We start from the raw sequence: 13,582 nt of genomic DNA, 5'->3' as shown, positions 1-13,582 counted from the left end.
TAAAGTTTAAGGTTTAATATTAACGTTGTATAAGTTCGTTCAGAGATCTTTGATTTGATATATTAAGCGTCTTATGATTCAACCTAAATTAAAAGTTATGATATTTTAAAATTTATTCAGTATACACATTATAGCAGCTACTAAATCGTAGTTGTTACAATTGTGTAGTAAGTATATATTCATAATTGCTACAACTAGTTGATTCAAGTAAGAAAAAAATAAGAAAAAGATAAAAATTAGAGAAAGATAATAATGAGAATACATTATTATTTTATGGTGGATAATAGTTATGTCATTTCAAATCTTTTTGATAAAAAATTAAAATGAAATGTTTATTTGACGATTAGATAAAATAAGGATGCTCTTTAAATTTTGTCCTAAATTTATTATAGATTGGGTTCATCTTATTCTACCTGATGTTCAATTATTGCCATAAAGGATGAGAACTTAATGAATTATAGATGGCCATTGTTGAATCTTGTTTCTTTTATTGTTGGACTCTAGTTTACAAAGATCATTTTTTTTAAAATAAAATGTATTTTATGTGCTTGAGATGTTGTATTTACATATAAAGAGTAGATATGTGGAAATTTTAACATCAATTCTCAATTTGTAGTTACCAAAACTTATTTATATATAACATTCAAACAATTAATACTGAATTATTATTTTATGAAATAAATTTTGTAATTTGCAAATAATAATCATTAATTCCTGCTTCTTTCATCCTTCTAATTGTATAAGACACGAGTAACTGAATCATGCCCTCAAATGTCTTATTGTTGCATCCTTTTGGGGGGCAAGTCCAAAACTACTTGTAACTTAGTAAGAGGATTAGACGTTGAACTTCATTAAAGATGAATATTATATATAAAAAAATATTTTTTAAATTTATTCTATAGATGAGAATTGAAAAGAAAGACCCTCTATTTCCAATATAAATAGGCTAAATTTTCAACATTTATATTATCAAAGAAATACACCAGAAAAAAAAAACAAATCCCAGTGGCAAATCCGACAATAACCAGAAACTTGACCGCCGCATTCCTGCGGCGTCGTGCGGATCCACCACTTCTCCCTGTTGGTGCAGAACAGGATCCAAACACAAAATCTGCACGTGTCCTCTCTGTGCAACGCCACGCAAGCGTTTCTTTCTTCCACGGGTGAAACGGCGCTCTCTTGCAACCTGCTTCCCATGAATCTGCTCCGTGGAGCAAGGCTATAAACAAACTAAATCGAACTAAAATTTAGAATGTTAAGGTAATCGAGTATGCTTAAATTAAATTAAAATGAATCAAAATTTTAAAATAATTATTTAATCTTGATTTAATTCATTTATGATCATCTTAAACTTAGTTTATTTAAATATTATTAAATTCTTAATTTAAATTTATTTAATTGTTTAAAAAATTTACTTATTTAGTTGGTTATTAAGCTTATTAATTAAATTTATTTATTTATTTTTTTTAAAAAAATTATTTATTTATTTAACATGTTGATAAAAATATTATTTATGAATGTTATTTATAAATATTATTCACAAACATTAATAAGTTAAACACATATGTATTTAAATTTATTTGTTTAATTTAATAAGTTGTTCTAATTTATTTATTTAATTAATCTTATATATATTGAATGAATATAAATAAATTATTATCAAATCAAACATTAAGATTATTCATGAACGTTTGATTTAGTAAGGTCCTTCCAATCATTTTAGAGGTCCAATGCCGAAAAGATATTTAGGGCTTTAATATATACTTTTTTTAAAAATAAATATTAATTTCTAAAAGATAGATAAATTTTTATATAAAAAATTAATTTTCTAACTTGTGAGATGTAAAACATTAATAATTTTTTATATTTAACATTTTAATTAATAAAATTATTAAATTATTTAATTTTTGTGTGTAAATAAGATTAATTATTTTTTTTCAATTTGATGAACCTTTAAAATTTAACATAAATATAATAAAATAATAAATAAATATTAACTTTTATCTAAACTATTTAAAATGATCATTAAAAAAATTATCCAAATTTTTTAAAAAATATTCCTAAATATTAAAGAACAATAAGCATCCAGAACATCAAATATCAATAAAAAATAAATAAACTATAAAAAAAATTCAAATATCTTATAATTCAGTATCGATATTAAAATGATAATGATGATATTGAGAGCATGAAAATGAATTTAACTTTAATCTTTATTTTCCTTAAAGGTTAAGATTTCTAACTGAGAAATAAGGGGGCTAACTAATGTTTTGCGCTGGATGGATGAAGGATCCTTAATGGTAAAAGATGAATACATTCACTCCAAGTATTTCGTCAATCCGTCTCAAGGTCAATACGAAGAAGATAAATCTCAATTTTATCGAGATTTAAATCTCAAATTTTATGATGATAATATCTCACGTGCTAATTATTAGATTCATCCAAAGGACAAATGGACGAGGGATCCTTGCTTCCTATTGCTATCAAGGAATAGAACGGTTATTTTGTGCCAAATAGATGAGAAAATTTTTATTTTCTGTTCCTACAAAAAAAAAATAACGGTTTAGTCATCGCAGCTCGTGGCTTCGTTGCCTTTCTCTATGAAATGCGAATATCTTCGATGAGATCCGTGGCATCGCTCACCGATTGCTCTGCTCGATCCTTCATCACGGCGAATTCGTTTCGCACAAACAGGTTAGATCGTTGCTCCCGACGGATGTGCCTTTATGAATCGATTGTTTACCCTTTCTTCGAGGTTGCTTTTGCCCTAGTCCATCTAAGGAATCGGGGTTTGCTTGAAGCTCGATCCTTGGTTTAGTAATCTTTTGAAACAAAAAGAAGCTAATCTTTTTTGGCTGCTACATTCTCGTAACCTTTTTTGGAAGATCGTATGGCTGGTTCGTTTTATTTTTAGAGGAAAACTTCTACTTTCTATTTTAGGTTTTAATAGTGTCTGGTATGCTGAACAAAGCTCCTTTTTCCCTTCCATGACTTGTTGCTTTCTGTTTGGGTCCTTATGTATGGTAATGGCGAAGGACATAGTTTCATTCATAATTATAGGTATGAAATGAGACATCGCTGTCTTCTCCTTTAATTATTACATTGAACGGAAATTGCAAAAAAAAAATTATTTTTGTCTGGTTCCAAGTTTTTTTAATTGGGGGTTTGACTTTGAACTTTTTCAGTTGCCAATATTGTTTTTCTTTGAACGTCCACAGACATCCGTGCCACAGTAATCTACTACTGCCTTTTCTTTCTTGCCAACTGATGTTGACTTTGATGAATCAACGTTCAGTTTAGAATTCTCTACCTTTAATCTCCATCTTTAGCTTAGTGGGAATGGTACAGATTGATGAAAAGTCAGGGGTTGTCTTGCAGTTGCAGGAGATATTATGGATTGGATTACAATCTGCTGCTAGAATCAGAGGTGTGTTGAGGAGATGAATGATGTTCCATCATGGGGGCTGATTTTAGGGGTGACAGTAGGAGTGGTGATTGGGGTGCTCCTGGCTATTGGTGCTCTTCTTTGTATTAGACTCCGGAAGAAGCAAACACAGATAAGGATAGCCAGCTTGAGGAGGGCATCAACTGTTCCCGCCCGCACCAATGGAGTCGATGTTGTTTTAACACAATCAGACTCTACCATGGATCAAGAGTCACCTGACCACACTGACCTTGAAGAAGGTGCTCCTGCCTTGTGGCCCGAAGGAACCAAAAGGAAGAATCTGGTGTCAGTTTCTGGAGTGCCCAAATTTTCATACAAGTATGAACAAATCCACCTAAATGACTTCAAAATACTGATGAATATGCATATTTAATTGTTTGTTTAGGGTTGCCTTGTAGCTGTTGATTTCATTACTAAAGCAGGCTCTTGAAATATCTTGACAGAAACATTTATTTGTTTCTGCATGTAATTCTTTAATGCAACTATTTTTTACTTCCATTTTTTGTTTTGTAATATATGTGTTTACAATATGCCTTAGATCGATGTTGTATTTTCTTTGGTAATGTAAAATAGCTTTTTATTCTTTTCCCAGGGAATTGCAAAAGGCTACTAGTAACTTTAAAACATTGATTGGTCAGGGAGCATTTGGTCCTGTTTATAAAGCTCAGATGCCCACTAGTGAGACACTTGCAGTTAAAGTGCTTGCTACGAACTCCAAGCAAGGCGAGAAGGAATTTCAAACTGAGGTAAAATCCATCATTTAGCAACTAATTATCTTTGCTTTAGATTGGGATGGAAGAGGAGCTCACTGTTTCATCCTTTTCAGGTACTACTTCTTGGGAGATTGCATCACCGAAATCTTGTCAATTTGGTTGGATATTGTTCTGAAAAGGGCCAGCATATGTTGATATATGTTTACATGACTAATGGCAGCCTAGCTTCTCATCTGTACAGTATGTCTGATCACTGCTCAGATACTTGTTACATTTATATATTATTTTCTTTGGTAGAATGATGAGATTCACGACATCGTATCTTTTATGCTTCTGTTACTCAGTTCCCTATAATCAATGAAAGTTTCAAAATGAGAATTTACATTCACCTCAGAGCCTATATATTTATATCAATACGATAGTACATGGTGCTTTAGATGTTGTATATTACTTAAGTTCTCTGTACTTCTAGTGTACCATGGTTTTCCTTTCATCATTTAAAGACATTGAGGTTTTAAGTATAAAATATGAGCAATATGATTGCAAAGCCTCATTTAGTTGCTAACAAGAAAATAGTTTTCCATTTCAAAGTCTCATCTTCATGCACGACATTTTGTTGTTTAGGGATATGGAAAGAGAAATAATTGTCAAATTAATTCTATGCTTGCTATATGGTTGGATTGAATTGCATCAGAATATTTATATATCTTGTTTAACTGAATGCCTCATATGAAATATAGGCAGAATTGCTTTGAAATAATCTGACAATTATGAGATATAGTCCTTGATGATTATCTAAACTTTGATGAATTATATTACTCTCGCAACGAAGTTCTCTCAACCTGGTACACTTTTTCCACCAATGCCGCCTCAAGAAGCATATTAAGAATTCTAGTGCGCTTTAGATCCTTAACAATCTTCATCATCAAACTGTTTCTACGCTTTTTGCTGGCAGGAAGTTGCTTCTAACTTCTGTATTGGGTGCAGGTGAAAAGTATCAAGTATTGAGCTGGGATTTGAGGATTAATATAGCTCTAGATGTTGCAAGAGGTTTAGAGTATCTTCATGATGGTGTAAGAAAACACGTTCTATTTTGTTTGTCTTTTTTCTTTCAAAATTTTTATTATATTTTTGTATAAAAAAGTGAAAAAGCATATTTGGTTCTTAATTCTTGCAGGCAGTTCCACCTGTAACTCACCGCGACATCAAGTCTGCAAACATTTTGTTAGACAACTCCATGAGAGCTAGGGTATGTCAGAGTCAAATAAGTCAAGTCTCATGCTAATGTTTTTTTTCAGGTTTAAAGTTTAGAAACTTGTTGATTCTGTTGGAGCATCCATCCACCTATTGTCTTTGATTACTACAGAGTTTGTCAAATGTACATGCAAACTGAAAGAACTCTTTGACGACCAGGTTGCAGACTTTGGGCTATCACGAGAAGAAATGGTTAGCCGTCAGGCATCTAATATCAGAGGAACTCTTGGGTATCTTGATCCGGAGTATGTATCATCAAGATCATTCACAAAGAAGAGTGATGTTTATAGCTTTGGGGTTCTGCTTTTCGAGTTGATTGCAGCGCGGAATCCACAACAGGGCTTAATGGAATATGTTGAACTTGTGAGGGTCTCTATCCTTGTTTACACATGTTACTCAATTTAAGAGGCTAAACTTTCGCATCCTTCATTTGAATAAGTTTAGTTAATTCTACTTCTACCATGAGAAATAGTAACCAGCATATTGATTAGGAAATTAAATAGTCATTGCAAATTTTGTCATCCCAACGAATGCCTAATGATACAGAAGAAACCAAGTAGTACATAGTTTGCCCAAAAAAAGTACAAATAGGCTATATTTAACAACAAATTTTATCCCACTAGATGAGGTCATTTACATGGATTGTTTATGTCATTGAACTTTATTCCCTACTAAATCATCATTTATATTTAAATAAAGTTTATCTTATTTTGTTGTTACTAACCAAGTCTTCTTTAGGCTTATTCTTCCTCGTTTGATGTGCACATTCGTCATAGTTTAACATCGCCTAACTTGAGTATCTATTGGTCGTCTATATAAATGTTTGTACCATCTTAAACTTGTCTATTGAAGTTTTTCTTTAATAGGTGCAACCTCGATTTTCTCTCTAATATCTTCATTTCTTATCATATTCATCCTTGTATGCCCGCATGCCCACTTTAACATCCTCAGCTCTATAATTCATAAAATTAGCAAATTAAACTGATAATCCTTGATGAATTTATGTTATCATTTCATGTGATCCTCCTCCTCTTTGGCTGTGGATTAGGCTGCAATGAATGCTGATGGAAAAGACGGATGGGAGGAAATTGCAGATCCTCGATTAGTCGGTGCGTTCGATATAGCAGAAGTCAATGATGTAGCAGCTCTTGCATATAAATGCATCAATCGACTCTCCAGAAAACGACCGTCGATGAGAGATGCAGTCCAAGCACTATCTCGGATCTTGAGAACAAGGCACAGAATGCAGCACCATGCAAGGAGATCCTTGCCCCTCACCAAAGAGGAAGAATCTCTGGACATAGAGCCATCAGAACATCAGAGTGTATCTGAACACAATAGAGCAGAGTCGATCTTTAGTGTATCAGATGTTTGATTTAAAACCTATTTGCTTCATTCCCTTTTCTTTATTTGTTAACCAATTTATTGGATTCATACTTTTGTAAATTAGGTGTGTTAGACTAAATATATGGTGATTTTTTATTATTGTTAGAAAAAAGTGGTCATCAAAATTGAGGGATTTGAAGTTTTCAGTTGAATCATCTTTTTAGTGATTGTTTTGTAACTGACACGGTCCGAGACTTAAATATATCCGCAACCAAGCTTTTTTAGGAGGTAGGAGGTAGGAGGTCGGATGTGCATCTGGATGATTCTTCTGAGGGCTTTTGTCGAATCGACTTCTATCAGACTGGCTTTGATTGGATTTGGTTTCGGTCGGGTTAGCTTCCATCAGGTAGAGTGGTCAGGTTGGTTCTAGTCGGGCAGAGAGATCGTCGTGTCGACTCTAGTAAGGCAAAGCGATACAAGGACACTAGCGAATACTGACACTAACAATTGAAAGAACTGAGACGAGGCATTGTGGAAGAGTACACCGGTGGATGAGAAGGAAGCGCGCGGCGCATCCGAGGGACGAGAAGCCAGGAGGAAGCCAGCTCAAGGAAAAGACCAGAGTTAAGTTCAAGTGAGGCAGTGAGCTCAATTCCGAATATCATCCCGCGAAGAAAGTCAACTCTGAAGTTGACTTAGATCTACGGCTCCAATGTAAAAGTGCCTCCAAAGGAGTTGGAGGTGTCACGAGCATGAACAGAGAAACTGTTGCTTTCCTGACTTGAGGCGCCTCGAAGGAACACGAAGATACACTCGTGCATGTCTAAAGAAGGTGCCCTACAGCAGCTTGGAGGCACCCTCGCACCTCCCTTAGAGGCGCCACCAGTAGTTGTTAAGCTACCGTTAGGAGAGGATAAAACTCTATCATGTAGAGGATAAACACTATCCTCTTGGAAGCACCTCCAACCGACGAAAACCAACGATAATTCTTTCAAGAGGATATAAAAAGTCTCCTGGAGTTAAAAATTAATTAACAACTCTGGTATTCAATTCCATCTCTTTTCTTGAGCTATCAAAGTATGTAAGAAACTTTCCTACTTTCAACGTAAAAGATTTTTTAGTACTTTCAACTACTTTAGATTAACAACCATCTAAATTATAACTAAGTAAATTGTAACCTTCTTATTATTTTTAAGTTGTTACTCTTTTAAATGTTAATTATTTATACCTAATTACTCTGATGTTTTTACCTAGTTCAAAAGTAAGAGAATTACTCTACATATTTTCAGAATTATTCATCCTCCCAAGCTGGCCTAATGCGGACCTAGAGCCTTGAACTTGGACATCTTACCTAGTTGATTTGTCTTAAGCTGGATTGATATTGATTTGACTGAAGTTGAACTCGGAAGAATTGGTTTGGTTTAGTTTAGCTTGATTTGAGCTAACTGTGAGCTGGAGCTTGAGCTCTGTCTTGAATCTAGCTAATTAGGATTCATGTTGATCAGTCCTGATCCCTGCCACATGGCACTGGACGTTCCAACCCATCAGTAATATTTTTTTATTTTTTAAAAAAAAAACAAGCTCTTTTATAGAAATGATTACAACATTTTAAAAAAAAATAAAGAATTCAAGAAATTATTTTTTTTAAAAACATATTATTTAATAGCATCATTCTCACAATAATTCTTTTAGATAATTTTTGTTCCAAATTTAACATTTTCTTTAATTAAGCAAGCTCGTTAAAGCCACAACCCAATCTGCCTCAGGTCGGTCAAAGTGCAAAGTGACTTACATGCCCAATCCCCGTGCGACAGCTGGATAATCTATCTCCGTGATGTCCGGTGTGCAGGTCAGATAGACGCCTTGCAAGGGAAGCGTCCGCCAGACGTTGCAGTGAATCCCCGCTCAATGATTCCATCCCCTCCGCACGTCCTCGGTGCGCCCGTTCAAACGCCGGCAGCTAGAAATTCAAACATTAATTTCAAAAAGTTCCCAGATTTTCGCCTCCTCTTCCTCCTCCGCGGCTCCGCCTCCCCGTCGACCCCGGAGCACCAAACCCTAGGTCCGTCGGATTCTCCATCTCCTGCTTCCCGCTGCCGGCATGCCAACCAGGTCGCATCGGCAGTAAGAGGAAGGCGGAACGAATCTGCGCTTCTTTTGTTGTTGTAATTTTTTTTTCCTTCTCTCGATGTTTTCTGGGATTTTTGGCGCTGCGAGAGCTCGCTTGAATGACGCCGATTTGCATCCCGGAGGTGGATGAGATCGTCTGTCCTCGCCCTCATTGGATGGTGGTTTTGGTGTTGGGAGCTGATTTGATGCGGAGGTCGAGCTGCAGATGCCATGAAATCGGAGGACTGTGGGCGGCGCAAGATTGATCCGCAGGACGATGGATGTGAAGAACTTTGTGATTTTTATCGTTTGTCTGAGTTTGGTCCTTACTTTGCCGATGCGCGGATCTGGTGGGAGGACAGGGGCGGGGAACTTGTCACTCGCATTGGGAAATTCTAAGCTGATAGATTCTTCTCGGATGGATGAGTGCACGGTATGGGATCCTTTACATTCTTCCATTGAGTTTTCTTTGCAAGTTTGTCCTTCCATTGAGTTTTCTTTGCAAGTTTGTCCTACAACCGCAAACATATGTGAGTAGACTCGTTTAATTTCTTTGCTCCAGTTTCAGGATAAATGAACTATTTGATTCGGCTTCATGGAAAGTATTTGTTCTGCAACATATTGTCAATCTTAAAAATGTGGATTCTTTCTTAAAAGGGTGCTCATTTGAAGATATCAAAATATTATTAGTATATGAATTCGATATGATGTTTGCTTTAATGCCTGCCAAGTAAATTCATTCATGAAGAATTTAGGTTTTTAATGTATGAATGCTATTTGGTAGGAGTGGAAAATGATACATTTGACATTTGCATAGCATTCTATTGATAATAAATGGAGAAAAAAATCAACATGATTTTCCTTTCAATCTGTGGTTATCAAACATTGTTATTTCTAATTGAGACTATTGACTATATAAGGATACTTAATACTGTTTATAAGGTTAAGTCGTTGTTGATTGTAATTAGGGCCTACTTCCTAATACATAATAATAGATAACAAAGACTAGCATGTTTGCAAATACCTTCTGGAGGGTTGCCTTTAAAGAAAGAAAGATTACTAGTGGTTCTTAAAATTTGAAGGTCCTACTGATTCACTGTATCTTCATTTGTTTTAAACTTCTTCATGCAAAAGATTGCATGACTTAGTTTATAGGTTGTTTAACAAATCTTGGACCATGAGACCATCTTTTTTCCACCTCTTTTCTACTAGGGAAGCAATTTATCTCAACTGCAAAAGGCAAAAAAAAAGTTAGAGGATTTAATACGTGACTACTTGCAGTTTCGAGGATTTAATACGTGCTTGATTTACTTTCCACAAATTTACTTAATTATTAAATCTCAATCTATAGTTGACTTCAAGAACTTTATTATGTTTGCTACACTGTGCAGGTTAGGATGTATGGTCATGAAGTTGTGATGCCTCTCTTCCCGGAAATAAAGGGTGCAATTACTGAATGTCTCGTTAGGAAAGGATTTCATATGCATCTTTCTAAAGATGATTATAGACGTAATACCATGTGCATGGAGTGCCTAGAATTGGTACTTAGTTGGCATCATGTTCAAAGAAGACATTTAGCAAATAAGTCTCCAAGTGCTGCACCAACCTTCTCCCTAGATGGTGGTCGATCGACTCCAGTTGCATCCCCTAATTTTAAAGATGAACAAGAAGCACCACCTGTTCAGATCCCTCTGATATCTCGTAAACACCCAGCAATACATTCAACAATTTCTTCATCAACACCAACAAAGCCTACACCACATAAAAGTGGTGCCAAGATTCCACCCCCACATGAGGAAGAGGACACAACAAGATTAATTATTGATGCTGTAATTCTATCATCAATCGGGACATCTCTTCTTCTCCTATGTGTATTATGTTGTTACTGGAAATTTTGCAGACGACGTCGCTACTCAATGAGCAGGAGAGATGAAAGGCCCCTATTGCTTCTAAGCTTAAGTAATGCTTCTGGTATGAAATTGTTCCCCGTTCTTAAGAACATAATTAACTAGACTATGAGATGCACTGCTAATTTTGAGAATTTTAAATCACGTATTTCCAGGATCTTCAGATGCTTCATTTGGTCATGTTGGTTCAAGTAATCATTCAGAAAAGCTTGTAGGCCAGCAAAACAGTGGATTTAACCAAAGTTGTCATGTTTTATCTGGAAATGTCGACCACAGGGCTACGTCATCATCTGAGGTAGTGTCAAATACTCCATCTTTGGGGAATAATGATGGCTCCGAAACCAGAATATTACTACCTCTTCCTCCTGGAAGGTCACCTATTCCTTCTATTGCTCCTTCTGCTCCATCTGCTGTTGTCCCTCTTCCTATGCCTGCTGCTGTTCCTTCTACTCCATCTGATGTTGTCCCACGTCCTATGCCGGCTGCAGTTCCTTATATTCCATCTGCTGTTGTCCCACTCCCTATGCCTGCTGTTGTTCCTTCTACTCCATCTGCTGTTATTCCTCCACCACCTGCTGTCGTTCCTCCACCACCTGCTGTCGTTCCTCCTCCCCCTGCTGTGGCTCCTCCTCCCCCTCCTCCTATTAAACCTCCTGCTAATAAAGCTGCACCTCCCGCTCCACCTGCCCCACGGCCGCCAACACCAAACCAAAAACCTGGTGCCCAGATGCCACCACCTCCACCAAAGGCTGCTCTTCCTCCTCGTCAAGGAAATTCAAGAACTAAGAAGCCAACAAGTCTTGTACCATGTCCTCCCCATCGTCGTGATGTTGATGGTGACGACGATGGTCCCAAAACAAAGCTGAAGCCATTCTTTTGGGATAAAGTTCAAGCAAACTCTCAGTCCAATGTCTGGTCTCAGATTAGATCAGGATCGTTCCAGTAAGTCTATTATTCTGATTGTGCGCTTTGAATCATCTGAATAATAGCTGGTCTTCTATGACAATTTAATTCCATTACAGGTTCGATGAAGATATGATTGAATCATTATTTGGATACAACAATGCAGTTGGTAAAAACCTTGGTGAAAAAAAGAAAGAGTCACAAGGTCGTGATGCTTCACCTAAGCTTATTCAGCTTCTTGAGGGAAAGAAATCACAGAATTTAGCAATATCATTGAAGGCTTTGAGTGTGAAAAGCCAGGAAGTTCGTGAAGCACTCATGGAAGGTAAGTTTGGATCTTTTGCCACAGACCTAACATTCTACTGGTTTTGCTTTCATTCACAACCATATAAGATAGTAGATGTTTTTCCATTCAAATTTCCCACTTTATTTCATGCATATAAATTGTGTTTTTCTATTTGTATAATGTCCTTCAGTTAGTTTTCCTTACTATGCATACATGCATAAAACATTCCAACTATTAAAGGCTCTATTGGAACACTATTCGATCTTTTTAACATCGTGGCCCTTTGCCGATCTTCTTGCAACAGGAAATGAACTTCCTACTGCTCTTCTTCAAGCATTGCTGAGAATGCAACCTACCACTGATGAAGAGCTGAAGCTTCGACTGTATACTGGTGATTTATCCATACTTGCACCAGCAGAACAATTTCTCAAAGACTTGATTGATATTCCTTGTACTTATAAAAGGATGGATGCCTTGCTATTCATGTCTTCTCTACATGAGGATGTCACAATCGTAAAAGAAGCTTTTGCGACAATGGAGGCAAGTCTTGATGCTTGTAATCTTTCTCCTTGTTCCTTTGCCTCAGTCCGTTTGGTAACACTAGTTTACTGGCCATTTCAACTTCTTGTTGATGAATCTCCATCTTGTTATTTAAGACTTAATTATGACAGTAAACATTCTTTTATTCCAGGTAGCTTGCACTGAACTCAGAGGCAATCGTCTCTTTCTGAAACTCTTGGAAGCTGTTCTCAAAACCGGCAACCGAATGAACGACGGCACCTACCGCGGCGGTGCTCAGGCATTCAAGATCGACACCTTGTTGAAGCTGGCAGACGTGAAGGGCGCTGATGGGAAAACCACTCTGTTACACTTCGTCGTTAAAGAGACAATTCGTTCAGAAGGGAGACGCGCTGCCCGTCTGGCTAGAGAAAGCGGAAGCATTACGTTCATGAACAATTTCAGCTTCGGCTCCGACGATATGTCCGAAGACATTCTAGCAGACACCGAAGATAGTCTCCAGGCCGAAGGCCTCAAGATCGTTTCAGGTCTACCAGGCGAGCTCGAGAACGTCAAGAAAGCAGCAGGAATTGACATCGACGCCACAACCACTACAGTCGCTAACTACGGTCGCAAGCTGATAGAGACAAAAGAATTTCTCAACAAAGACATGAAGAATCTGGAGGAGGACAGCGGCTTCCACACTTCACTCAAATGCTTCGTAGAGCATGCAGAAGTTGCTATTACTTTCTTATTAGGAGAAGAAAGAAGGATAAGGACTTTGGTTCAGAGCACGACAGATTATTTTCATGGTTGTGCTACAAAAGATGAAGGTTTACGGTTATTCGTTACAGTTCGGGATTTTCTCGGCATGGTAGACAAGATCTGTAAGGAAGTGAAGGAGTCGGCAAAGAAAGTCTCGAAGCCACCCGTGACTAAGGACGTGATTAAGGATCGTCCACCTGGAACATCACCACCTACTCCTGATCCACGACAACTATTATTTCCTGTGATCAGGGATCGAAGGGTCGAAAGTTCCAGTTCAGACGAAGACGATGACTGAAAAAGGTAAAAGAAAATATATTACAATTGTAAATATCCTGTTTGTAATGGATCTTTAGGAATCATTTGAGGTGGTACG

General features: G+C 36.7%; 2 protein-coding genes across 3 annotated transcripts; both read left to right on the top strand.

Annotated features, from left to right (window-relative positions):
• The first annotated feature begins 2,537 nt into the window (after window positions 1–2,537).
• On the top strand, window positions 2,538–6,815 carry LOC122046361 (calcium/calmodulin-regulated receptor-like kinase 1). 2 transcript variants are annotated; one of them, XM_042607017.1, is made up of 7 exons: window positions 2,538–2,694; window positions 4,038–4,191; window positions 4,272–4,398; window positions 5,146–5,231; window positions 5,336–5,407; window positions 5,572–5,775; window positions 6,461–6,815. In XM_042607017.1, exons 1-7 carry the CDS (start codon window positions 2,606–2,608, stop codon window positions 6,785–6,787), a joined length of 1,059 nt encoding a protein of 352 aa, XP_042462951.1. In that variant the 5' UTR covers window positions 2,538–2,605; the 3' UTR covers window positions 6,788–6,815. The 2 variants fall into 2 exon arrangements, with proteins under 2 accessions (XP_042462951.1, XP_042462949.1); XM_042607015.1 differs by lacking the exon at window positions 2,538–2,694 and adding an exon at window positions 3,379–3,763.
• Window positions 6,816–8,536: 1,721 nt separating this feature from the next.
• Window positions 8,537–13,580, top strand: LOC122046359 (formin-like protein 3). Its single transcript, XM_042607013.1, has 6 exons — window positions 8,537–9,280; window positions 10,239–10,818; window positions 10,910–11,696; window positions 11,777–11,982; window positions 12,248–12,483; window positions 12,635–13,580. The coding sequence occupies exons 1-6, from the start codon at window positions 9,125–9,127 to the stop codon at window positions 13,502–13,504; spliced, it is 2,835 nt and encodes a 944-aa protein (XP_042462947.1). The 5' UTR covers window positions 8,537–9,124; the 3' UTR covers window positions 13,505–13,580.
• Window positions 13,581–13,582: the final 2 nt, after the last annotated feature.

Source organism: Zingiber officinale, chromosome 2B, assembly GCF_018446385.1.
Source record: "Zingiber officinale cultivar Zhangliang chromosome 2B, Zo_v1.1, whole genome shotgun sequence".
In the NCBI taxonomy this organism is placed as follows: Eukaryota; Viridiplantae; Streptophyta; class Magnoliopsida; order Zingiberales; family Zingiberaceae; genus Zingiber; species Zingiber officinale.
Note: the sequence above shows the minus strand (reverse complement) of the source record. Positions and strands in the feature narration are given on the sequence as shown.